Raw genomic sequence first — 27,926 nt, forward strand, 5'->3', positions numbered from 1 at the left:
AATAGTTTTAGACCTTAAATATTTTGCTTAAGTTTTACTAAATTGGTTATGTATATTCTAACATTAGAAAAGCAGATTTAGTCTATTATCTCTGGGCTTCAGACAATGTCCCTAAGTTTATAACATGGTGTAGTTATGCTGTACAGCATTGGGAACATCTTCAACAGGAATTATGGGAAGGGAAGCACCAGGGTAGTTTAATATGAGCTACACAGGTTACTAGTGGGATGATGGTTTGCCAGTTCAAGACTAGTCTGAACAACTTAGCAAAATTCGATGAGTCTGAGAGGGAAGGAATGTTTGTAATAATTTGAACTCTCTTGTGTTGTCCACAAAAAACCCTACCCCAGTTTGTAGAAATTACATAGTAAACAAGCTAATACAGCTACCTACTCATCTCCACAAGAAATAACAGTAAATATGGCCAAAATCTCCTACAATGCTATTATCCATGTGACCTCATTCATAGTCTATTAATAATGATGAGTAAATTGTAGCTTTATAGAAAATATCTTTTAGGTGACTTGCCAGTAAGCTTTAAGCAGTTCCTATCAGTGAAATCCTCAGCAGGAGATAGCCAATGTGGAGCTTTAAGCTATTACCTTCTCATGCTTCATTTTCTTATTAAGTTTTCAACTTAGCATACAAAGTAATAGGCATTATCATAGAAGTCTTATATATATGTGTGTGTGTGTGTGTGTATGTGTTATATACATTGTTCTAATTAATTCTCCTTTCCCTGTTCCATTTTTTTTCATAAAATACACATTTATAGCTACCAGCATTTCTGAGATTTATAGGTTCCTTACCTAGTGATCATATAGAGCAACAATATTGCACCCCATCCCCTGCTGCTGCTGATTATCAACAGCAATTAAAATTTGATTTACTAATTCCTCATTACACTTCTCATTTTTTAGTTTTTAGAGTCTTAGGACTGTTAGAGCTGTGCAGCATGATGTTAGTACCTCCTCAGCCATCTGGACAGGGCAAGGGGCACCTAGTACAGATTCTTCAGTACGAAAAGTCACACACATAAGCGAGATCAGAAGAGTATGAGGTCTTAAAGAACAGAACAGACAGGTTAAGAAGATATGAAGGCAGCCTAAATGGCAGCAAAAATAGAAACAGAAGGGTTTTTTTTTTTGTTGTTGTTTTTTGTTTGTTTATTTAGTTTTTCCAGACAGGGTTTCTCTGTAGCTTTGGAGCCTGTCCTGGAACTAGCTCTTGTAGACCAGGCTGGCCTCGAACTCACAGAGATCCGCCTGCTTCTGCCTCCCGAGTGCTGGGATTAAAGGTGTGCGCCACCACCGCCTGGCATGGGCATTAATCTTGAATGGGTAGTAGGCTCTTTGGCTCAGTTCCTCATGTAAAAACTTTGATCTGCTCAGTGAAATCATTTATAAGTGTGAAATTTATAATAATGAAGTTATTTATGACTGTTTATTTGCTCAACACTCTTAACTTTCTGAATTTAATCCACTTAGTAGTTGCTGGAACTACACGAATGTGAAAGTCAAAGCGTGATGTCCAGCTTTTGGTTGGCTCCCTCCCTTCCTTTGTTCAATACAGGTTTTCTTTCAATTGATGTGTTGGTTCATTAGTGAAAATAAATACGGTCACAGTACTATTTCTCAGTGCTTTGCAGCAGTTGTTAGTGTCAGTCTCCAAACAGAACCCTGCAGCAGGAGCACTAATGTACTGGATTTTGTTGTTGCTTTCTGTTGCTTTACCTCTCCTTCCATATCTTGCTGTCATGCTTCCTAATGCCTAAGCAGACTGCATCATCAGAGCGCCGAGGAGAGTGGGAAATCCAGCCCAGCCGGCAGACCAATACCTCATACCTGACGTCTCACTTGGCCGCAGACCGCCATGGGGGTTCAGTACAGGTACCTACTGTCTTCCCTGGCCTTCTCAGCCTGTCTAGTAGAATGTTGGTTTGCTCTTGCAGTTTGGGTTCCTTTCAGATGGTCACTTACAGCAGGGGTGAGTTGCTTCTTTTTAACTGTTTATCTCTGTGCTGATTTTCTGTACGGACTTTGGTAAAAGTAATTTTTTGAGATAATTACTGCCTTTTATCATTGACTTAGAAACATCTGCGTGATTTCTGTTTTGAGTTAATCCGACCTATAATCTTGATCTACTCGTGATCTACAAAATACCATCAAGGTAGAAAGCGTTAGTATCTGAATTGTAACTTAGAATTGGAGCCTTCCAGTACTGGAGGTATGCATGTGTAGCTCATCCTGTGATGACAGAGGGTTTAGCACCTGATAGCCTGGGAGTATTGACTGATTAATTTCCTGAGCAGCTATCTAAGAAGTGGAGCTATATTCTGTTTACTCTGGAATAAATTTGGTCTTGAAATTATTTGTTTTTCTTTGAGCTAGCCTAAGGTTTTCTTCTCTGTTTGGTACCAGGATATCTTCTATCTCCTCACTTTTCTTGTGTGTAACTTTTAAAATCCTAAAGAAAAGTCAACTGAACATTTTTCTCATACTGATGACTCACTAGTTGAGGTATAAAAATGAACTCCCTGCATATAAATAAATCTTAATAGGCCTGATCTTCTAGAATATGCTTTAATAAGAAATTACTTACTGGAAAGATCTTTTTATTTGTAGGAAGTTGAGACACCTTTAGCCCTATAAAGTACTTCATAGAAACATGAAGTAAAATGATGAGTTGAATACACAGATTTGCTTTTATCTTCTGAAGCAGTGGTAAAGAAATCTTTTTAAACTTCGCATGGTGGCCTGGCGGTGGTGGCACACACCTTTAATCCCAGCACTCGGGAGGCAGAGGCAGGCAGATCTCTGTGAGTTCGAGGCTAGCCTGGTCTACAAGAGCTAGTTCCAGGACAGGCTCCAAAGCTACAGAGAAACCCTGTCTCAAAAAACTAAAAAAAAAAAAAAAAAAACTTCGCATGGTGGTATAGGCCTTTAGTTCCATCATTCAAGGGGCAGAGGTGGATGGATTTCTATGTGTTTAAAGCCATCCTGGTCTACATAGTGTGATTGAGCCAGCCAAAGTTACATAGAGAGACCTTGTCTCCAAAAAAAGAAAAGAAGAATAAAAAGAATTGTTTAGAGGTATAGGTCTATAAAAGGTGGAAAAAACAGTAAGTGCAACAAAATGTTGGAAGCTGAATACAACTTAAATAACAAGAGTCCCAGAAAACTGGATCTTAGTTTGTTCACCCTGGAATTTCCAAAAAGGCTCAAGACTTGGCCTTCTTTTAAGTTGAGGAGTGTTAACAGGGCATATAGAAGAGTGGTTGAAAGTCTTAAGACAACAAAGATCTTTCATGTTCTCTTCTTTCTTCACCAGAGACCACATCCTTATTTGGAGAGGGGAGGTGGGCATCAGTCCTTCCCATCTGATTCTGTGTCCTCCTACACCCCCTACCCCCAGCACAGGCCTCACCTTGTCTCAGGACCTAGACAGCTGTGGGTAAAGACCACACAGTCAGTAACATACAGCTGGCTGATTGCTTGTTCATCCTGGAAATGCTGAGTAGCTAATACTGAAATGAAAAATGCAGAGACAAAACTGGAGAGGTGGCTCAGCAGTTACTTGCACTTGTTCTTGCAAAGGACCCAGGTTTGGTTTCCAGTACCCACATTGAAGCTCACACTCATCTGTAACTCCAGTTTCAGAGGATCTAACACCCTCTTCTGCTTCCATGGGTACCAGGTTTACATGTGTACACCAACATACATGCAAGCAAAATGCCAATACATATAAAAAAAATTTTAAGAAATACAAAGGAAAAATTTTGCTGATAGAACAACATGACAAAATAACATCAAATTAAGGAGAAAACACACTTATACACAACAAGCTGAGCAGTGGTGGTGTACTCCTTTAATCCGAGACCAGAATTTTGAGGTGTAGGCAAGTGGATTTCTCTGTGAGTTTGAGGTCTGATTTACAGAGTGAATTCCAGGATACCCAGTACCACACAGAGAAACCCTATCTCAAAAAACAAACAAAACAGAGAAAGCAGTGAAACAGCAACACAACACAAAATGAATTATCCAAAAGTGCACAGATCTCTTATTGTAGAAAAGTAGATGTTCTTCCCTCTTTAGAATTAAAATGAACAATGTGCTAACAGTTTATGTATCAGTCAGTGTGTGGAGAAATTCCTTGGGGAGTTATACAACTTCTTTCCTGAAAGTTGAGGATATTTACATCTCATATTCAAAATGAAACTAACATATCTGCCGTAAAAAAAAAAAAAAAAAAAAAAACAAAGAAACTAAGGTTTTGTTAGTTTTTGTTTTAAAGTGGGTCTCTAGACTGAGGGATTGAGGTACACACCAGCCAGAAGGAAAATTGAAGGGTACTAATAGCATTACTCTCCCTAATGAAATGGCATAGCCAAGTCATCCTGAAGTATAATCCAGAGTTGTCAAGACCCAGCTATTCTCATGTGTCATTTGATATGCACCCTCTTATTTTAAACAGTTTTTATTAGGGCCTTGGAGAGATGGCTCACAGTTAAAAGCACATGCTGCTCTTGCAGAGGATCTAAGTTCATTCAGTTCTCAGGACATCAGGCAGCTAACTCCAACACTAGGGGATCTCACACCTTCTTCTGGTCGCCCTGGGCACCTGCACTCAAATACACATACCCATTGTCCTAACTTGCTTTCTTTGATAAACACCATGACCTGAAACTTGGGGAGGAAAGGCTTTATTTCTTCTTTCAGTTTGAAGTCACTGAGGAAAGGCAGAAACTGAAGTTGAGACCATTAAGAAACATTATATACTGACTGGCTTGCTCAGTCTACTTTTTCTTTTCTTTTTTAAAAATTTTATTTACTTATGTATTTAGTGTTTTGCCTGCATGTGTATGCCTGTAGGCCAGAAGAGGGCACCAGTTCTCATTACAGATGGTTGTGAGCCACCATGTGGTTGCTGGGAATTGAACTCAGGACCTTTGGAAGAGCATCCAGTGTTCTTAACTGCTGAGCCATCTCTCTAGCTCCAAACCTGCTTTTTTATATAGCCCAGGACCACCTGCATGCTGTGACCTGGGCCTTCCCACAGCAATCAACAATCAAATTGAAACTCCCTTCCCAGCTGACCCTTGATTGTGTCAGGTTGACAAAAAATTAATTGGCACACTATACTGGACATACACAAATATAATTAAAAATACGTCATTTAGAAACTTATTAGCGCCAGGCGGTGGTGGCGCATGCCTTTAATCCCAGCACTTGGGAGGTAGAAACAGGCAGATCTTTGTGAGTTCCAGGCCAGCCTGGTCTACAAAAGGTAGTTCCAGGACAGGCTCCAAAGCTACAGAGAAACCCTGTCTCAAATCCCAACGAAAAAAAAAAGGTTTTATTAGTGTAAGTTTTATAGAATTGGCTTCATTATGACATCATACATTATTTTATGTATTTACCACCCATTACCCTCTTTTTCCCTCTCACTCTGCAGACCCCTTCTTTACAGCTGCTCTAATGCTGTGTGTGTGTGTACAAACACATGCCAGTAAGTTCAATTCCAACTGTTTACAGGAGCATACTGGTGCCTACAATAGTGAAAGAAATGTCCCTTCCCACAGTAATCACTGGCTGCCCACTAAACCTCAAGGAGGGGTGGAGACTTCAGCATCCACCACTTCTAATATAGCCAGATAACCCTTGGTTATCAGGCTTCTGAGGGAAACTTTACTAAGAAAAAGAAACAAAGCAAACAAACTACAACAGCCCTGTTTTCTTTCTTTCTTTCTTTCTTTTTGTTTTTTGTTTTTTGAGACAAGGTTTCTCTGTGTAATAGCCCTGGCTGTCCTGGAACTCACTCTGTAGACCAGGATGGCCTCAAACTGACAGAGATCCACCTACCTCTGCCTCCCGAGGACTGGGATTAAAGGTGTGCACCACTGCTGCCTGGCTAAGAGCAGTGTTTTCAAAAGGGCAATCTTTGCCAGGTGGTGGTGGTACCCTTTAATGTCAGCACTTAAGAAGCAGAAGTAGGAGGATCTCTGGGAGTTCGAGGCTAGCCTGTTCTACAGAGCGAATTTCAGGACAAGCCTCAAAGTTACAGAGGAAACCCTGCATTGAAAAAACAAAAAAAAAGTTAGGAGATTCCCTGGGTGACCCCAACTGCTAGTACAGAAGGGCAGCTTTCACCAAACTGGTAGTCAGGAGTTTGGGGAGCTATTTCAACAAAACGATGAATGAAGGTGTAAGTCACGAACAATGCCACACCAGTTTGGAATTATGATTAATAGAGTGGTATTTATTTAAAGAGGAAAAAACTTACAGATCATCGTCCCAGACAACAGCCCTCTGCGCAACCAGAAAGGGAATCTAGTCGTCAGAGGAGCAGGAAGTGAAGAGAGTGAGCGGAGGAAGTAGCCGGTTTTTTAAAGGGAGAGAAACCACTCCCCAATGGGCTGGTATCTCAGCAGCTAATATCTCAATAAGCTATTTAAGTAAATGATTGCTCAGTAAATTCTGCTTGTCTAGCATATACACATCATTGGGTTCATTCCCTAACACTGTAGTAAATAATAAATATATATATATATATATGCATACATAAGACTTTGGATAGAACTAATGTTTTACCGTTAGTATATGAAAATTAATATAAAATAATTCTGTTTTAAAATTATTTTTAAACGTTTGTTTGCATGTATATGTACCACATGTTCAGGTGCTTTGAGAACACAGAAAAGAGCACAAGATTCCCCGGAACTAGAGTTAAATGCAGTTGCAAGCTACTTTATGGGTGAGCACTGAGAACTGAAGTTGGGTCCTCACGGGGAGCAGCAAGTGCTCTTAACCACTGAGTTATCTCTCCAGACAAACTTTTGGGTTTTTGTGACAAAGGGTCACATAGTCCTGACTGGCCTTGAAGTTATTATGCAGCCAAGACTAACTGTGAACTCCTAATGTTCCTGCTTCTGTGACATGAATGGTACAATTACACACTACCACACTTGGCCAAAGCTATGCTTTTTGCAAATCAGTACTATTTCTAAAGCAACAGATATCCCTGTGGTTTTTTTGTTGTTGTTGTTGTGTTTTGTTTTACTTTTGTTGTTGTTATTACCTGTCTTCCCTTTTTAAAATTTTGTTTGTTTTTTATTCATTTATTTATTTTTAAGGTTTATTTGTTGTGTATGCCTGTATGCCAGAAGAGTGTACCAGATCTCATATAGATGGCTATGAACCACAATGTGGTTGCTGGGAACTGAACTCAGGGCCTCTTGGAATAGCAGTCAGTGCTCTTAACCTCTGAGCCATCTCTCTAGCCCCTTTTTTTCTTTCTTTCTTTTTTTGAGACTGGGTCTCATTATGTAGACCAGACTATCCTGGAACTCAGAATTCCACCATCTCTCCTATCCGCTACCTCTGCCTTCCAAGTGCTAGGAATAAAGACATTCACCACGAGGCCTGGCTTGGTTTCCCTTTGTTTTCAAAGCAGGATCTCTCTGTGTATTCCTCACTAGCTTCAGATTGCAGTCATCCAGCCTCTCCTGAGCTGGGATTACAGAAGTGCACTGTCATGTCAGGACATGTGTCTGCATTCTTTCACTTTGCAGAGGCACTTGGTGAAGTCTTCTGAGCCTGACCGGGAGAACCTACAGCCCCATCTCTCTTGGGTAGAGTGCAAATTGCCAAGCTGAAGACCATGTGTTCTGATAAAGTATGGACATTTTGGTTTTAGCCTATTTAACTGTCAAGGCACCCTGGTGTCCATTTTTTAGTATTTCTACAGATCTTCTGCCTTAAAGACCTAAATTCAAGAAGACAAAATACTTTTCGAAGACAAAACACTAATGGTATGGTGGCACCTTTAGTCCCAGCACTCAGGAGACAGAGGCAGGTTTATCTCTTTGAGTTTGAAGTCGGCCTGGTCTACATAGTGAGTTCCAGGACAACCAGAGCTGTGCAGTAAGAACCTATCTTGAACTGCTCCCTTCCCCCCAGGAAGCAGTTCGAGAACTGCCTGTAGTCTCAGCTAGTCAGGCAGAAGGCAGGAGAAACAGTTGAGCTCAGGAATTTGAGGCCAGCTGGAACATTCTAACAAGACCCCATCTCAGAAAAGAAAAAGGTGGCAGTTCCTCATGCCTGTACAGTTTTTTATGGTGCTTCAGATCTCTAGTGCACATCATACTTAACTGCCATATAATATTTGGTAGAGAATATGAACTTGTTGGCCCTATACACACTTACAGAGAATGTGTGTAGAGGTACGTGGAGGTAGACTCCAGCCCTGTCACAATAGTGCTTGTTCTGTTGCACAGCTGGGTAGGAGTCTGTATAAAAAAAATATACATATATTATATATATATACACTCTCCTGCAAACTTGAAGTAGGTTCATGTGATACCTGATAATCCCCAGATTTTTATTTTTTTAATTTTTAAAAAAGATCTATATCTATCTATCTATCTATCTATCTATCTATCTATCTATCTATCTATTATACAGTGTTTTGCCTATCTGTATGCCTGTATGCTTGCTGGCTAGAAGAGGGCACCAGATCTCATTACAGATGGCTGTGAGCAACCATGTGGTTGCTGGGAATTGAACTCAGGACCTCTGTAAGAGCAGTCAGTGCTCTTAACCTCTGAGCCATCTCTCCAGCCCCAGACTTTTATTTTTTGAGACAGGGTCAATCTGGCCTCAAACTTGCTATGTAACTGATGATGACCTTGAACTTCAGAGTTTTCTACCTCTGTCTCCTGAATGCCAGAATTACAGGCATGTGCCTCCATACCTAGTTGTATGTGGTACTTGGAGTCAAACCCAGGACTTTGAAACTGCTACACTAGTCTTCTACTAGCTGAGCAAAGGCCCATACATGTTATTTAATATTTTCTTTGAGGTTGTTTTATTTTATTTTTTGGTTTTATTTCTCTGAAACAGGGTTTCACTATGAAGCCCATGGTAGCCTCTTTCTCTAGAGTGTCAGGGTTACAGAGTACTACCATGTGTTTCAGACATGTTTTAGATAAGTGTAAGGGTAGAGAGGGTAATGTTCCTTTTGTGCCTGATTTGTTTGAAATTATGTGGTTTTTGATACAGGTAAGAATGTTGATTATAGGGGCTGGAGAGATGGCTCAGTGGTTAAGAGCACTAACTGCTCTTCCAGAGGTCTTGAGTTCAATTCCCAGCAACCACATAGTGGCTCACAACCATCCGTTATGAAATCTGGTGCCCTCTTCTGGCCTGCAGGGATACACGCAGATACAACACTGTTTACATAATAAATAAATATCAAAAAAACTGTTTTAAAAATGTTGATTATAAAGTGAGAATAACCTCTTTCTTAGATTGCCTAAGGTCACTACTTGTAGGCCAAGTAGCAATTCATAGGGGGGAGAAATTATCAAGTATAAGACTTTATCATGACCTAGAGTCATAGGTAATTTTCCGTAGTGACTCTTATTAGGAATTCTTTCGTGTTAGTAGAATTGAAGAGATAGGTAGATAAGTATGCTAGGGTAACCTCGAATTCCCTCTGTAGCTGGCTGCACACCTCTAATCATCCTGCCTGAGACACTTAAATGCTAACATTAGCCAAGACATCTTAAATGACACTTTGTCTAGTTCCTTAATTGTTCATTAAGAATCAGTTATTCAGAGACTGGAGAGATGACTCAGTGGTTAAGAGCACTGACTGTTCTTCCAGAGGACCCCAGTTCAATTCTCAGCACCACATAAACAGCTCAGAGCTGCCTGGAACTCTAGTTCCAGGGATCTGACATAGGCAAACACCCCATTCTCCCCCAAAAAAGAATCAGTGATTCAGGGCTGGGGATATGGTTCAGTTATGGTGCTTTCCTAGAACACACACAGCCTTTGATTTACTCCCCAGTGCTGCAAAAATTAATGAATGAATGAATGAAATTTTCAGGTGATTGCTTTCATGTGTATCCTTTGTGCTCATAGAATAAGCTACTTACCAGTATTAACAGTTAAGTATGCTAGAAAATACATCCACATGTCAGGCAGTGGTGGCATGCACCTTTAATCCCAGCTCTTGGAGGAATCTGAGTTCAAGGCCAGCCTGGTCTACAGAGTGAGTTCCAGAATGGTCAGGACTGTTACATCATGTCCTATCATGAAGAAACAAAACAAAAAAGGAAGGAGGGAGGGAGGGAGGGGGGAGGGAGAGAGAGAGAGAGAGAGAGAGAGAGAGAGAGAGAGAGAGAGAGAGAGAGAGAGAGAGAGGAAAAAGAAAGAAGGAAAAGGAAAAGAAAATATGTCCATAGGAATCAGCAGAACTGAGGAGGTAAGCAGGCTGTGGTTCACAGTCACTTAACCTTCTCAGCCTTTTTTTATACACTGGGCTTCCCCCATCTCCTATTTTTAAATTTTCGAATCTACAGAAAAGTTGGGACTATCCTTAGACTCCATTAAGAAGAAATTGTTAAGATTCTGCTATATTTACTTTAATTTTGTGTGCTTGCATGTGTATGTGCCTGTGTGTATGTGTTTGTTTTCCAGACTGTGAAAGTTAAAGCAGTGCATCTTAGTCCCGCATACTTCCACCTACATCTCCTAAGAACACATACATTCTTTCATATAAGCAGTAAGTCCATTGCCTTCTTCCAAGAAAATTAATACTTTCATAAACAATATCTAACACAAATTCCAGTTGTCCTTAAATTTTTATAGTGTAAAGAATCTAACGGAAAAACCCTGTCTCGAAAAAAAAAAAAAAAAAAGAATCTAACAAAGATTCCTGCATTCCGTTGGTTGTTTTGCCTCTTCTGTCTCTTTCAGTCCTTTAATCTCTCTCTGCTTTGTTTGTTTATTTTGGTTTGTTTTAAGACCTTCTTACCTTGTAGTCTATGCTAACCCATACCTCACTGTATAGCTGAGTCTAGCCTCCAGCTCATGGTGGTCCTTTGTGGCATAGAATTTGAGGTGTTTACCACCATGCCTAATTCCTTAGTCTCTTTTAAACCCACCTCTTTTTCCCCCTGCATGAATAAGTGCGCCTCTGTGCCTGGTGCTCTGTGAGGTCAGAAGAGGGCAACAGATCCCTTGAAACTGGAGTTATAGGTAATTGTGAGCCACAGTGTAGGCATAGGAACTAAACCCAGGTCCTTAATAGTTAACAACAACAGATGCTTCAGTTGAGTCATCTACCACTTTAGTCCTCTTTGATCAGTGTCAGTATTAATCCAGTGGGGTTTTTATAACATGGTCCTTTTTGAAGAGTCCAAGTCACCTGTCTTATACAATATTTCATGTCCTGGATTTGTCTAATTTTTGAAATTGTGATTACATTCAGAAGAAATCTATTTGCAGAGAGGTGAAAACACTGTGTTGTATAATAGCACAATGTTAGACTAATGTGTCCACTAATCACAGATACTAAATTTGGTCACTAGCAGAAATTTGAGTCTTCCTCAGGTAAGTCCAAATTTAATGTTGTAGGGTTCTTTTATTCTTTTTATCCATATATCATTATTGTAATTTTCTCACTCATGCCTTATTAACAAGAAAAAGGCCAGGCATGATATTCTATACCTCTCATAATCCTACCTCTGTGAAGGCTGAGGCAGGAGCAGTGCTGTGAATTTATATAATGCCATGAGTTTATATAGCATAGGCTATATAGTGGCTGCCAGAGCAGGCCTATAGCACCTTGTGTCCCTCATACAAAGAAAAAAGAAAAGAAGGGGAAAAAAAGCCCAGTAATTTTTTTTCTTGTAGAAATAATGGTGGTTATACATTACAAGTAGATAGAAGGTAGCATTCACTCTGCCTGCCCCAAAGATAGTAAACATTTCCTCCTGCTTTCCTTTTTATGATTTTATGATTTAGGAAATTTTGGCAAATTAGCTGCTAGTAAGTACCCCATAGTTTAGGAAAATAAGAGTATCAGTAAGATGAATCGATTTTTTATTTTGTTTTATTTTGTTTTGTCTTTTGAGACATGGTTTCTCTGTGTAGGCATGGCCATCCTGGAACTCATTCTGGAGACCAGGATGACCTCGAATTCCCAGAGATCTGCCTTCCTCTGTTACCCAGGTACTGGGATTAAAAGCATGTGCCAACACTCCCAGCTTAGATGAATATTTTTTGAGCCATTACTATGTTTCATGGCTCTGGACAACTTACTGTGGCATATCTGCATGGTGACCCCATCAGGATAAACAACACTGTTTCCCCATTTTACAGAGTAGGAAACTGGGGTACAGAAAGAGTGATTTAAGATTTATTGGTTTATTTTATGTGCATTGGTGCTTTGCCTGTACGTATGTCTATGTGAGTGTGTCAGATTCCCTGGAACTGGAGTGACAGACAACAGCTGTGAGCTGCCATGTGGGTTCTGGGAATTGAACCTGGGTCCTCTGGAAGAACAACCAGTGCTCTTAACTGCTGAGCCATCTGTCCAGTTCCTGCTGCCTAATTTTAGAATGCAGTTCTTACTATTTCCTATTTCCTTTCTCTATATATATCTAGATATACAAGATATCTCCTATCCATTCCTGTTGTGATCCTCACATCAGTCTGTAAGAACAGTCTCAAATAGATGAAGTTATTACCCAATAGCATAAGCTATCTGAACCATTTATCCTATTTTGTGGTTCTCTCCCATGTTTCAGCCAAGATCTTTAACAGCAGAGTGGTTTGTGCAAGGTCCCTTTTCCCACTCCCCAGCACCCACATAAACAGGAATCGTGTGCTGAAAATGAAACCAGGTTCCAGAAGCAACTGCACAAGCAAGAGAAGCCTGATCGGGTCCACATGAGCCAGATGACAGGAATGAGAGCCATCACTTACAGTTCGGGGACCGTCAGTGAGAAGTGGGGTGACAGTGAGCCTGAAATAAAAGCCATTGGAATAAGACTGGTTTCCAAGGAGATTTTCCTTACCATCTTCCTTCTCAACAGAGAGGAATGTAGCAGTCTTTTTGATTGAATAACTTCAAACCAGTGACCAAAGCCATGAAGAAATTTCTGAAGGAAAGTGTGATTATTTATGGTTTATTTTTGAGAATTTATTTTTAAGTCATCATCACCTAAAGTACATAATTATGTAGTACAATAAACTGAGAGTAGTGGTCCACCATGATCAGGGGAGCAAATGAGTCAGTTAGCCTTTAGAAGTCAACTGTACAGGGTTTGGGAGGGGGGTGCTGTTGTTTGCTTGTTTGTTTTTCAAGATAGCCCTAGCTGTCCTGGAACTCACTCGATAGACCATGCCTGCCCCAAACTCATAAAGATTTGCCTTCTGCCTCCCAAGTGCTGAGATTAAAGGCATGTGCCACCACTGCCTGACTCCATTATTTTTTTCAATACAGAACTATATACATTTTTGGAAAATGAAAGAATCTGTGGACAGACACAAGTAAAAGCCATAAAAGCTCACAGACCCTAACTTAACCCTTGGTTAAGTCATTTTGTAGTGTTCCCATCCATTAAAAGAGAATAATTGGGGTTGGGGTCAGCAAACTGGCATAATAGGTAAATGCACTTGATACCAAACCTGATAACCTAAGTTCAGTAGCCAGTAAATACATAATAGAAGGAGAGAGCCACTAGAAGGTTATCCTCCAGCCTCCACATACACACTGTGGCACTTGGGACTGCCCCTTTAACACATACATACATATAAGTATAATTTGTTTCATTTTGTTTTAAGTAATTGAGCCAGGGAGATAAGTCAGTTGGAAAAGTCAGCATGGGCACCTGAGTTGGAACACTAGAATTCATTGTTTGTTTGTTGGGTATTTTGTTTGTTTGTTTCAAGTCAAGGTTTTCCTGTGTAGCCTTGGCTGTCCTGGAATTTGCTCTGTAGACCAGACTGGCCTCGAACTTAGAGATCTACCAGCCTCTGTCTCCCTAGTGCTGGGATTAAAGTTGTATGCCACCACCTCCCAGCTTGTTTGTTGGTTTTTGTTTTGTATTTTTCAAGGCAGCTAGTGGTAGCCTGTCTCTGGTAATCCCAGCCCTGAAGAAGTGGAGGTTTGGGAATCTCTGGGTTTCACTGGCCAGCCAGTCTAACCTAATCAACAAGCTGCTTGTCTCAGTGAGAGACCCTTTCCCAAAGTAAGGTGGGAAATTCCCGAAGAATGACACCAATGTTCAACTTTTGGCCTGCATGGGTGTATGTATGTATACACATGTACCCTCACACACACGTGCACACATGAATACACACAAATACTTGTGACATTAAGTAAGGAAATTGTAAGGATTATATTCATGTACACACATACAGTATAATAGAGTGCTAAGCACAAAGGCACCCAATATGAAACTAATTATCATTTTGTATGATCATATCGTTAAGTGTTCTGACATGATATAGGTCTAAGAACCCTTCCTAAATCAGGAGTGTTCCCTTAACCCAAGTAAGCATACATTCCTCACTCACTCTGCCTGGCTAATACCTATGTGTGAGAACTATCTCTTAATCTACTCTGGTGGAGGCAGGAACTTCATACAACCATGGTACTTATCTCAGACTGTCTCTGTTTCAGGTGGTTAGCTCAACCAATGGAGAGCTGAATGTTGATGACCCCACTGGAGCTCACTCAAATGCACCAATCACAGCTCATGCCGAGGTGGAGGTAGTGGAGGAGGCTAAGTACGTTCATCTTCCAAAGGGTTTGTCTCATAATGGGTTGGGAACTTTATTCTCTCTCCTATGTGCTGCTCATCACAGACTGGATTCTTCATGCTTGAGTCCATATCCACAGCTTTCTTCTCCCGAGGTGGTTTTTGTTGTTGTTGTTGTTTTTTGTTTGTTTGTTTTTGCATGGTGCATTAAGGCTGCTGCCACCCTTAGCACTGATTTCTGGGCAGATAGTTATATTTTTCTAGGCTGCATTGGGCAAAAGACATCGTGAACTAAAAACCTGATGTGGTGAAAGCTACCATAGATAGTAGCCATGATTTTCTTGAAGGCTTAGAGCTTCTTGCTCCCTATGGGTAACAGACCAAGAGTGTTAAACCATGAGCCCTGGAGTATAGCATCACATTTCTGTTGTTGCCTCAGCACTCCAGACGGGTGGTCCTGAATAACAGGGTTTGGGATACATTTTGCTGTACAGTTTGGGCTCAGAAAAACTAAGTCATTTTCAGGCAAGACAGTTGTGTTTGTAAATATAAAAATCTTGGGATAGCAAAGTGACCCTAATCCCAAGAAAGCAAGGCAGTTCCTCACTTCCTCTTCTGCTTCTCCTGCATGTTTATGTCTTGCTGTGCTCTCCCACTAGCCCATTGGTGCTTTCTGCATGGTCTGTGTTTAAACTCTGAGATTTTGGGGCTGGAAGGTAATGCTGATGCTGCTGTACAAATAGCATTTCTACCACTTCTGTTCCTTTTCCCCCTATCCCAAACTCAGATCCAGGTTTAAACTTGAAGAAGACATCAGGTAGGGAAAGCTAGAGAAACATGAGTCACTAACTATAGCTAGCCCTGACAGGGATGACCTTTCTTTTAAGCTCTTTGAGAACATTCACTATCCCATTAATGTGTTCTCTCGGGCAAACAACATATTTTTAGTACAAGCCAAGACATGATTACACCTATGGGCATCAGTCAGGGTCACCAAGCTGAACCAGTCTTTTTCCAGATGTACTTGGCATGATTGTACTCCTGCCCATCTATTTGGTAAGCTCACTTGGCCTTTAGGAAGTCTTTCCTACTTAACAAATAGAAAAGTTAATGAGCACGACTTTAGCTCTATCTTGTTGATACCTATAGACAAGGGGTACAGTGGGGAGGTGGTGCCAGGAGGAGACTGTTTTAGGAATTACACTTCTCCTCAAGAGCTTGGGAGATTTTAATTATATGCTTATTTTTTTCATTCTCAATAAATTATATGATAGTCCCACTTTCTGAACTCTCACTTTGAATATGTTAGAAAATACAGATGCTTCTGCATGGACCCAGAAATTTGAGGTTAATTTATTATCTGGCCTGATAATAAAAATATTTAAAAGTTCGGGGAATTCTAACATGCAGCCAAAACTGAGAACTACCACACTCTGCATGCTCTGATCTTGAAAGAGGGCTTTACCTTTTCCCACCCCACCCCAGCTTATTCCCCATTTCACATTTGTACCTATTCGTTTTAGAAATTCAGATATGGATCTAATACTGTATTTTGAGCACCATGTTCGTAGGAACTTTAGTCTTAGGCCCTAAACAGATTTATATTTTGGACCTATTCGTTTCATTCTGGTAAATGTATACACTGTGTGTGAGTGTGGTGTTTGTGTTCAATGTGAAAGATAAAAAAGATTTCTTTCATACAAAAAGAGTTCAGTCAGTGTGTTCTGTCTATCATATTCTAAATACTAGAATATAAAGAGAGGTTAAAGTCTTCCCATTTAGCAGAAAGGACATTATACCTCTTGCCTCCAACTCCAGGTTTAGGCCTTCTGAAAAGTGTACAAACTAAAAGAGAGCAGTTGTCTTGACCAAATGTCACTCAATTCCTTGCTTGAGCATTTTGTAAACTGGTTCTGATAGTGATTTCATGAGCTGTCTTGGCTAGGTAACTATTGGCTCAGCCTTGTGCATATGGTATATATATATGTAAGGACACAGTAGTTATATATCCAATAGATCACTTCCATGGAAAAGTCAAAGCTAGAGAGATGAGGTATCCCAAACAATCCCTCATTACACACAGCTATGATGCCAATTGTTCATGTAGCTTGTCGATGGGATGAGGAGGGCAGTTGCTTATATTGTAGTTACCTCAAGTACAGGGAAAGTCTGAAATCTTTACCTCCAAGCTTTTGGTTTTAGGTTCCCTTTCACATCTTGTTAAAACAAAAAAATTAGAACAAAATCACAGGATGACGGTTTTGATCAGTGTAAAAAAAGTGGACACTTGATTTCCCTTTTCTTCTAAGTACAAGACACTTTTGTTAAAGTGTGGTTGGAGAATGGTGAGGGCAGATGGCTTTTAGGTCAAATTTTGTGGTAGTAAAAGTACAAGAATTTTTATTATCTATACTTTGGTGGTATCTTGATGATTGTGGACTCAGTTTCACCTGAGAATTAGTATGATCAGAATTTAGGTCCTTCTTTAGTATAGTAGTTTATTTCCAAACAGTGAACTCCCTCTGTTTCATCTTCTAATACGATAGAGTATCTCTTAAACTTTTCCTGTCTCTAAGAAGAGCCAAGTGCTAGCTGCTGCTTTTTGAATTGGCATATGGAAGTTAGCTAAGCATTGTCCAAGACCTTGTGTGGGAACCAGATGATGGTTCAGCCTTGATACTTGAGTTCTTACGGGCCAGGTCACTTGCTCCTTCCCCTACTGCCTTCCTGGAAGTTGCCCTGGAAAGCCTACCCTGAGGCTTCCACCAGCTCTTTCTGTTTTGCATCTTCTGAGATGCAGCTCCCACACTGATACTCCTGTCAGGCTTCCTCCTCCTGTTAAATGTGAAGATCGATCAAATGGGCTGCTCAGCCTCCCTCAGCAGGAGGAAACTAAACACAGACACATACTGCATGTTTGCATGTTCACAGGGAGTCTCTTCCATCTCATCCGTGGACTAATCTCTCTCTCTCTCTCTCTCTCTCTCTCTCTCTCTCTCTCTCTCTCTCTCTCTCTCTCTCTCTCTTCCTTTCTATGTTTTTCTCTTTATATATTCTGTAGCTGCCTGAAAATGCTCAACCTGTGGTGAGTCCCTCTCTCCAGTCCACATGCCTGACTATTCTGGGATTGGCAAAGCATTAGAAATACTGAATGAATTCCTTATGTCTTAGCCACCCAGACTGGGGAAATTAGGTCTACAAGGCGGGGTGGGGCAGGCCTGTACCCCCAAATCAATCTTTTCCTTCTTTTCTTTCAATCCCACCTCATTTATCGCTGCACCCTTCTATCAGAAATTATCTCACAATATCCAAACTTATTTTTTTTAAGATGAATAAACTTCTTCTAATTTTTTTCTCCCAAGTTATGAATAGAACTATCAGAAAGAGAGGGCCCAAGATTAGAAAGATAAGGTTTTAGATGTTTCAGTAATCACAAAACAGTATTATCACCAGATAATCAGTCTCACCTTTGGCAACTTGGTGTGTAATAGGAATAGTCTGTTTGGAGGAAATCCGTAAGTGCCTTGTTGATTTCATTAGTTTTTCATCTATAGCAAGAGTCTCTAAAAAAGGAGAACCCCTTGAAGGAAAGATCAACACTTTGGTGTTGACTGGACATTGCTGGGTTTTTTGTTTGTTTGTTTGTTCCCCTTATTCTTTGATGAAAGAATAGTAGGCTAAGTAAGGTTTGACTTGGTTGACAGGGATATGGGAGCCTGTCTTTTCTTCCAGAAAAGGCTTCTTTAATACAGATGTGGACATACGGGAATGCGGAAGGAAAATACCCAAAAGATTCATGTTGGTGGCAGTTTGTAACCCTCCCACACTGTACACATTAGGTTATATTCTATGCTATGATAATAGCCTGCTGGATTCTGATTACTTCGTTTTGAAAAATTCTCTTCAGTAATTGGATTGGGCCTTGATTTCTGATTATCTAAGCCAAATTGTCCAGGGGGTTTGCCTAGGAATAGATATGTTTTGAAGATAACAGTGGGTTTTATGGCAATAGAATAGGGTTTCAAAGAGGACATTTGGTCTATTCATGTGTCTGTGTAATCTAATGTTGTCATGGTTTCTTTTTTTTCCTGTGAGGTGTCAGTCACATGATCCCAATTGCAACTACTTTAGGTCTTACTATACTCACTCAACCTTGTGCATAGAACTCAGGGACCTGGGATGGCCAGGAGGAACAGGGCAAGTGAAGGGAAGACCCTACCTGAGACGTAGGAAGCCTGTGCACATGAAAGGACAAGGACAGAACAAGGACGGCTACAGATTTCTCACGCTATTCCCAATAGGCTGAGAGGGGAGGCATCACTGAATTCTCAAGGAAGACCTTTCGACACAGCAGGACTTGGGCCAGTTTAGTGCAGAGGAGGAGAAAAGAGTGTGGTAAAGAAGAGAAACAGGAGAGTGCCAAGATGACATGGTACAGGATGGTAGGAAGGAGTGATGGGTCTGGGTCAGGTAGGGAGGGAGAATCCTGGATCAGCTTGGGCTCTAACTTGTAAAGGATTTCTGGTCACTTAAAGGAGCAACTGAAAGGGAACCTAAGACACAAAGGGAGTACTCTGTTCTGAGAGAAACATCTGTATAGAGTTAGTCAGTGGACTTGGCCTCAAGTCCAGATCCTTTTGCTGGTGGTCACCATAGAAATCAAAGCCTTTAAGAACAGATTGTAAGGCCTCCTTCTTTGTTGGTGGAATTAAAAGCGTCTACTCCTGCTGAAGCCATATAGGGCTCTAAATGCAAAATATGGCCTCTGTTCCTCTGAATGGCAGCTGCTACTCATGTGCTCTAGTGATTCAGCAGGAGCACATGCTAGTTCCTGTGAACTGTCCAAGAGAATCCACTGGGCATTCAGGAATGGGCCCAGTGTTTCAGGTTTGGTTTTGGTTTTTGGTTTTGTTTTTGAGTGCTTTTCTTTGAAAACAAAAATCATCATCTTAGGGTCCTCCACACAGAAAGTAAGAATAGAGGTTAATTTTAGAGTTAGTAGAACCACTTAAAATCATAGTTGAAAGGAAATAGGTAAGACTGATGAGCTGGTGAGATGGCTTGGCACTGATTGCTCTTCCAGAGGTCCTGAGTTCAGTTCCCAAACCCACATTGAGGCTCACAACCATCTATATGGGATCTGATGCCCTCTTCTGGAATAAAGGTGTACAGGCAGATAAAGCACTCACATAAAATAAATAAGTCTTTTTTAAAAAAGACTTTTGAAATACTAGTTCTTCATAAGATTTGACTTGTTTACTTAAATATTAAGTTCTGGGCATTCAACCTGGCAAATGTCGGTTTCAGGGGCTGGAGAGATGGCTCGGTGGTTAAGGTACTGGCTGCCTTTCCAGAGAAGCAGTTTCATTTCCTAGCACCCACATGGAATGCACCACTATCTGTAACTCCAGTCCCAAGGATCCAATGCCATATTATGACCAGGCACCCACATGATACATAGATATATATGTAGACAAAATGTCCATATACCTAAAATGAATAAAAAAAATTTAAGAACAAATGTCCATTTCTAATACACGTGTATAGATTTTTTAAAATTCTTTCCCAATGTTTCCTTTAAGGACTATTAAAGCTATCAATCACTTTTATTTAAAATAATTTATACAGTTTCCAGATGTATATAACACTTTGGTTCACATCTATTAATTAATAGTAATTATAAATGTTATTGATACACCCAGGGCTGATTGGGACACACACACACAAATATCTATGTATCTGTTTAAACAAGGTCTCTTGTAGACCAGGTTGACTTCAAACTTGATATGTAGCCAAGAATAACTCTGAACTCTTGACCCTTCTTCCAACCGTCAAACATTGGAATTACAGGCATATATTACCATGGCCAGATTTTGAAGAATATTTTAAAACTCTCTTAAGAAGCCCGAAATCCCAAAGGCATTCAGATATCAGAGTTTGAGGTCAGCCTGGTCTACAAAGTGAGTTCCAAGTCAGGCAAGACTATTACACAGAGAGACCCTACCTCGAAAAAGAAAAGAAAGAAACTCCTGTCTCAAAATTCCACATTTCATTCATGACTTTGAGTTCTTGGAAAGCTCACATCATTATCTGTGTAAGGTTTATTTCTACATTCTAAGAAACTTTCTCAGTCTAGATATGGTAGTATATACCTACAAATTCTAGAACTCTGGGAAACTGAGGCCAGAGAATTGCACATTTGAAGCCAACCTTGGCTACATAATAATTAATCACTGTCTCAAAAGAGAAAAGAAAGAAACAATAATAAAGGTTATTTTAAAGAACCCTGAAAGGGTTAGGTAAGAGACTTAAAATAGTTTTCTCAGAAAAAGTTTTCTTTTAAGGATCAAGCATCTGAGCTATACTTACAACTTTATTCTCCTCCCTCATCTGGCATCTTTGACCTATCCACTGCCTTCTGCCCACCCTCCTCATTTTCCATTTTTCATTTCTGGAAAGAGCATACCTTTTGCATCAACCTTGCCATAGCCCTCAATATGCCCTCTCCAGTGCCTACACAACAGCCATGCTTCCTAGTCTAAAACTGGACTAAGGAGGGCATCTTCAGGGTCAGGGTGCCACTCTTGTACAGGCTATTTCCCCAAGAGATGGCACTTTGAGGGCCTCAACCTCTCTACCTTAAATAAACCAGTTGCTAACCCTGTCTGGAACAGTGGCAGTCTTGGGGAATTCCCTGTGACCAGAGTTTCCCAAGGATTATTAGTTCCTGGGTTTCGGGCATTGGTCCCCTTGGGGTGATTGGCACCTGTGCTGGTTTTAGGAGATAAAGATTCACCCTTTTTATGAGCTTAGAGCTTCTGCTTACTCCAGGCATCATGTTGGGGACAAGAACAAAGTAGAAAGAATCTTAGTCATTTATTGACATCATGTGACTGCCAGGATTCTAGATTTCATACTTTGTGTGAGATTTATTTGCCTCAGTTTAGCCTCCTTGCTTACTGGCCAGTGAGTTGCATTGAGCTGCTGCTGGTATCAAGGGAGCATACACTGCAGGCTATTTTTCTGTTACCTTGAGCACCCTCCTTCTTGGTTCTAGACAAAGATGGAGTAGCTGGGTTTGATGTTAGTCTAGTAACAAAGCCTTTTTCATCCTTCTTCCAGAAATGCCTGTGGCAGCCATGTCTAGAGGACAGCATTTTGATAATCAGGCAGAGTGGCTGCAAATCAAATCAGCTGTTGCCTTTAACTTTCTCATAGACACTGCCTGTTACTTCCAGTGTATGTGTGCTCTAAATGGTGGGCAGCCATGTGGGTGGGCACCAGGAGAAAACCCTATCCCCTGCAGTAAGCAGAAGCAGGCAGAGATCTGCTGGGAGCCGGAGATTTCTAGACTGACTTAAATGTTCTTGTGCTCCAGGTGCTGCTGTTTCTTTAAGAGGAAAAGGAAGAAGACTGCTCAGCGACACAAGTGACCAGTGCCTCCCAGGAGTCCTCAAGTCCTGGGGACTCTGGCTCCAATTGCACCTGCAGCTCCTGCCATTTCTCATTGGAAGGAACTCCTCTGTGGGGGAGGGTGGAGATCCAAACCAAAAAGAAGAAAACAGATGGCCCCAGAAGGAGCCAGTGCAGGCAGCCAGGGCCCAGTGGGCCAGTGGCAATCCCTCTGTCTGAGCTCTGAGCAGGTCCAGAGCTGCTGCTTCTCCACTGCTTGCCCTTGGGCTATCTGGTTGACTCTCTTCCCATTGTTTACAGTGAAGGTGTCATTCACAAAAACTCAAGGACTACTATTCTCCTCCCTCCTCTTCCTTTATTCCTGGCTCTTACACCACCCTCAACCCTTTCCAACATAAAAACTACTAAGCTAAAGGCTCTTTCAAGTAGCTGGTGGTGTGGCCTAGAAGGTAGGAGGAAGATGACAACCCTGGGCTGGAGGACTTCTCCACTTCCCAGGTGTGTCTAGTAGGATGACTTCCTTTCCCTCTGTGCCTGGGTGACTCCAGCCCAGCTGGCCACTGGATTCAGGTCCTTCCCTCTGTCCCTCCCTTCCTCCCCTGCTCCTGTGAAGTTACACTGTAGGACACAAGCTGTGAGAAATCTGCAGTCTACTGTCCCTGTGTGTTGACGTTCTTAGCTTTTTTGATAAGCAACTCCCTTGCTCCGACTGTAGCAAAACACACCTGTGGTTCTGAGCAAAGGAAAGGAAACTGACTTTATTGCACTTTTAGTTTTGGGGGGTTTTGTTTTTGTTTTATAAACAACATGGCAGATGCATATTGTGTCTGGTTATATTGGTTGGGGGGTGCTTTTTTTCTGTTTCAAGGGGGATGGGCCAGCCAAGCCATTCAGAGAAAACGTGGGTCCAGAGGACATTCTTGATGGAGTGATTTGCAGCCCTTGGAAGAGAAGAAGCCAAACTTTGTGTCACCCTGAGTGAATTCTCAGGTTGGCAAGGATACATACTTGAATTTTCATTCATCTTCTCCGCTGCAGAGAAAAGTCCCCACCAGAGCCCCTTGACCTAATCAGCCTAGAGCTTGAAAGCCCTGCTCCTGAGCACTTGGGATGAGCACCAAGCCGGACTGTGATCAACCAGGAAGGCACCTCATCTCAGAGAGGAGATACTTAACAACAAAGCAAAATTTCTGTTTCCTCCACTGCCAGGGACTTCCTACTAGATAGCCATGTGACTTTCTGTTGACTTGGGGGACAACATTAGTGACTAAACAGCCACCACTGTATTGCCAGTAGTGGACGAAAGAGGGCAGCAAATCTGCCTTCCAACTGCCAGAGGAGCCTCAGGATGCAGCATCCTGAGGCCGGGAAAAGACATCAGTGTGTCATGTCTGCCCCAAGACTGAGTTAGAGCATCTAGACTGGTCTGCCTTAGAAATCAAGCCTGTGGTGATCTTGGAGCAGGTCCATAGCAGCAGGCTTAAAACTTGGTACATGGGGGTGCAGTAAGCAGGGAAGGTAAGATTGGTTGGTGCTGGGAAATTCCAGGGAAAATGAATCTGTAATGAAAGGTTTAAAATTCTGTCATAGCAATTGAACAGAGACTCTTTCCAGATAATATGACCGTATATTAGCATGTGTTCCCCAGTACACTTTGTACCTGCCACAATGGCATCTTCACTGGGCATGCCACCGTGCCGCATCACTGGTCGCATAAATAGTGGGGGGGGGGTACTCTTCTCATGTTCTGTTTTCATTTTGGTGACATTTCCAAGGATTATTCACGTGATCAAAGAGGTCTTATATCTGGGTATAAAGAGCTGCCCGCATAGGGCAGCGACTAGTGACTTAGTGCAGCGCAGGACTCTGCTTGTATATGTAGAAGACTGGAGGATGTCAGGACTCTTTGTGGTCATGTTTCAGAAATACTATCAAACAGAGCAGAGTTTATGCGCCTTGTGTGTTCTGTTGGACCTTGGCTAGGGAACCTCTCTCTTTACTGGCTTCAGACCTGCTCAGCCTTTGTAAAGATTGCTACTCAGTCATTTATTTACAAAAAAAAAATGTTTTTTTCTCCATGAAACAGAGTAGCAGGGAGAAGTCGGGTCAAACCCCTTCCTCATAAGGAATTTGAGTGTTAGGATTTGCTTCCTTCTTATTATGTAGTAGTTAAAGCTCATCACTAAAATTTACATAGTCCCTCGTTTGGCATGTGGACAACTCTGACTTCCCCTACAGAAACTTAAAAATCCTCGTACCAGGAAATGGTGTCAAGGCCTAGAGCATCCTGGCACTCTCTGTCCCACTAAGTGCCTCCCCAACCCTGCCTCCACAGTAAAGCAAAAGGCAGTGATGAGTTCGGCTGCAGGGTAGAATGCCCTGTAGCTGGGCCTAAGACTTCTTTTTTGTCTTAACATATTTTTATAGGCTAGCTCTTGAGAGGTTGGACCTGAGTGGTTTGTGGGAGTGGGGAAGGGTCCTCCCTAATGCACTGTTGGCACCCTCCAGCCCCACAAATCCCTTCCTTTCTAGATATTTGGGTTTTGTAACATAGGTCCCTTTAACTTGCAGGGCAGCGGTGATCCTTTCAAGGCCATTGACACTCCAAGGTGGTCCCAAAGCTGGGCAATTCTCTTATTATCTTCCTTAAATTTTTAATTCTGAATTCTCTAGAAAAAATGCTCATCTGTTACAACCCCACCAGCACATCAGACTCCTTACACATCCCTGTTTCTGTCAGTTGCCTGGCTGCAAGCTCAGCCAGATCCTAGGGCATAGGCGCTCCCCTCATCTTCCCTCATCAAAGTCCACTGTTCCAACTCAGTTGTGAGACCTAAGGATGGTTTACGTTAGGACTAATGCATTTACTTCCTCTTAAGACTGACTCATCTGTTCTTTGATGCTGTACTATTTGGACTTTCCTCCAGCTTTGCTGTCCTTGAGGCGTTGCAACCTGAGCAGACTTGGGTACAAGAAGGCCAGCGGTTACAACAAGGTGTCTTTGCAGTGTCTAGTCATACAAGTGGATCTTGAGAGTTCTCGCTCCAGACTGCCCACAAGGCTGCGCTGAATATGCCAGCACCTAGTGGGCACTCATGACTGCCTTAATTAACAGTCTTCTATTGTGGGTCTGTCTAGGAGCAAACAGGGTCTGTAAAGGAATGTGTACATCAGGTGACTACGTAAGTCTCCAGTTCAAGTCCCATTTCAATCGAAACAAACTATGTGAGACAGCAAGGATCCTAAGGTTCCTGAAAGTGTTAGTTTCATTTTTAGTGATTGACAAGAACTCAGAAACAGCCCATGTCCATTAGCCAGATGGTGTCCATCTTCTGTAAAGTAACTTCCAGTTTAGTTCAGAGGAAAACTACGCTATAGTGCTTATTTAGTGTTGATATCCATTGTTAGCAACCACTTATAATGCCAGCAATGGTAATGTTATGTTAAAGTGGTTACTAAGGATCATAGCCTTAATATTAAAAATAATGTAAAAGATAATTCATTCCCCTCCATATTGAGCAAGCATGGCTGCATTTCTCAGTAACTTCCTCAGAAGCCTAGGAAGCATTTCCTAAAAGGAACTTGTTCTCTATCTTCCAGTGCATCCCTTCCAAGCCCACGTGACTCCTATGTCCCAGTCGCCTCTTCCAAGTTTCATACTGAAACCAGTTTTCCATTCCTGTGTAGTTGCCCTGATAATGATTTGTCCAGTGTCAGTCATGCCAGGGCTTGAGTTTTTAAGACCAGGAGTTTGCATGGTCATACAACCAACATTGCCTTTGCCAAGCCACTGCCACCATCTGCTCCATTGCCCCAAGTGGGTAGGTTGATTCCGGAGACCCTCAGGGAGCCAGGATAATTAGGTACCCATCTGGAGTGGCCATGTGGGTAACAAGCACTTATCTCTGGGTTTCTTGGTTTTGCAGACTTCAAGGAAGTCCCATGTCGATGTTGATGGCCAATGACTCCAGCCTTCCCCATAATGGGTTGGTAGGAATCAAATAAGAATTCCTTTGTTGGGGGAATTTGTTTTAAGGGGGTTAGTTTTTAAGTATGGAAAAGAAGAGGCCACTGTGGTCCTTCTGTGAGTGTGTAGTTTTGAGCAGTGTTTTCATCCCCAGTCTTGGGAGTCTCTGAGGGAGTCTTAAGGTATTTGTCCTACTCCTTTTGCAGGTAACTAAGTACAGAAGAATAGAGTTCTTATTGTATCAAAATAGTAAGTAGATCCCTGAATATAGGCAATAGTAGTTGACATAGTTTCTCAATAAAACAACCAGGAAACCCACTCCAGTATTTACAGATCAGCTTATCAAGGGGGAAAAAAGTGAACATGTACTCCATATATCTCTAGTTCAGTTACCAAACTTGATGTTATAAAGAAGCCTCAGTTGTGTGGACAGGTTCTCTCCCCTACCTTTCTTCCCTCCTCTACTCTCCCTTTGCCCCTGCCATCACAATCATTTTTCTGGTGCCATCACCACCTTTAAGGTCTCAGAGCAGAAGATTATCTTTGGTAATAAGCCAGAGTGCATTGCCGTCATCCTAGCCACACACAGACAACTGCCATCCTGACTAACCCAAACCCACCTTTCAGGGTAGGTGAAGCTTTTTGGTACTCCTCTTCAGGAGCTCCAGACCAAATCCCAGGCCAGCCTGTGCACCAAAGCCTTTTAGAAGGCTTAACAATCTGTTAGGAATGTCTCAGGAAACATGAGCCATTTCTTGGGGGATATATGTATTTACAGATGGATATGTGTGCCCGTCTGTGTGTTTTACTCTCATAGCACAGGCTCCTGGGAACTGTTCCTCAGTGTTCTCAGAGACAGTGTGATCTGTGAGCAAGCTAGCTCTGGGAAGGAGCTCTGTTTATCAAGCAGAGAACAGCAGAAAAGATGAAACCAAAAATCCTATAACCCTCCAATGGAAAATAATGTTGATGCAGCAATTCCCATTGGATATACTACACTCTCTAATTTATTGTCTTTTTTTTTTTTAAGTTTTACCCATTGTACTCTTTAAAAGATGTTGGATGTTGGTTGCCATTTTTTTAAAGTTGATGTCTAAATCAGCTGTGGAAATCAGTTTTAATTCATGTGTGGATATGTCTAGTTATTATTAAATGTCTTTTTTCTACTTTTTTTTTAAAGATATGTAATGTTTCATAAACCCTGGCACTGGTTTAAAAAAAAAAACCGCAGCTGTGAAAAAATGAAACTTGTAGTATTTTTTAAATGAATGTCGATTTCAAGTGTATTTGAAATGTTTCCTCCAATAGAGAGATTTGGACACCGTTGGGGAAAACTCCTCTGCAGAGGAAATAGCCTTTGGAGAAAATGGGATGTGGGTCTGGATATGTTATCTCAGAGGAGCCCGTCTCAGAGGGCACCGTGGACAACACAAATGTGATCTTTGAGTACATCTCTTCCCCAGTTTTGGGGGGAAAGTACTCAGTCTGCACCCTTTTTGTATGTAAAATAAAATGTCCTACCTTTCTTGGCTACATTTACTTCCTTGGTTTTAATCTCCCCTGGTTTATTTCTAAGAATCTGGCAAGGACTGACTGGTGAGAATCAAAATGTCTTTAAACAAAAATAATGTCTGGTACTTTGGCATTCTGCCTTTATCTCTTTAGCTGAATGTTGCATCTCCTCTGAGTCTCTGGATATAAATGTCCTAGGACCAGCAAAATGCCCCAGAGGGTAAAGGTACTTGCTGCATAGGTCTGGCAGCCTGAGTTTAATCCCTGAATTCCATGTTTAAAAAAAAAGGAGAAAACTGAATCAGCAATTGTCTTCTGGTATCCACATATGTGTCACGGCATGCACCAACCACAATTTAAAAAAAAAAATTCAGGGCTGAGAAGATTGGTTAGTAAAGTGCACGCCACATTAGTTTAAGAACCCAAATTTGGTCCCCAACACCATGTGAAAAATTGGGTATGGTGGTGCACTTGTAA

At 41.4% G+C, this 27,926-nt stretch overlaps 1 protein-coding gene across 7 annotated transcripts in view; it reads left to right on the plus strand.

The window, feature by feature from the left end:
• Csnk1g1 (casein kinase 1 gamma 1) overlaps nt 1-27,470 on the plus strand; it is a 116,301-nt gene extending 88,831 nt beyond the window's left edge. For 5 of the 7 annotated variants that reach the window (XM_050151891.1, XM_050151886.1, XM_050151887.1 and 2 more), the window contains 3 exons: nt 1,779-1,889; nt 14,479-14,585; nt 21,936-27,470. In XM_050151891.1, coding sequence (XP_050007848.1) covers nt 1,779-1,889; nt 14,479-14,585; nt 21,936-21,990 — 273 coding nt within the window. In that variant the 3' untranslated portion in view covers nt 21,991-27,470. Of the gene's footprint in view, nt 1-1,778; nt 1,890-12,598; nt 12,843-14,478; nt 14,586-21,935 lie in introns of those variants that run through there. The other 2 variants (XM_050151888.1, XM_050151889.1) reach the window with 2 other exon arrangements.
• Nucleotides 27,471-27,926: the final 456 nt, after the last annotated feature.

Source organism: Alexandromys fortis, unplaced genomic scaffold, assembly GCF_014885135.2.
Source record: "Alexandromys fortis isolate MF-2015 unplaced genomic scaffold, M_Fortis_MF-2015_v1.1 scaffold_70, whole genome shotgun sequence".
Taxonomy (NCBI): Eukaryota; Metazoa; Chordata; class Mammalia; order Rodentia; family Cricetidae; genus Alexandromys; species Alexandromys fortis.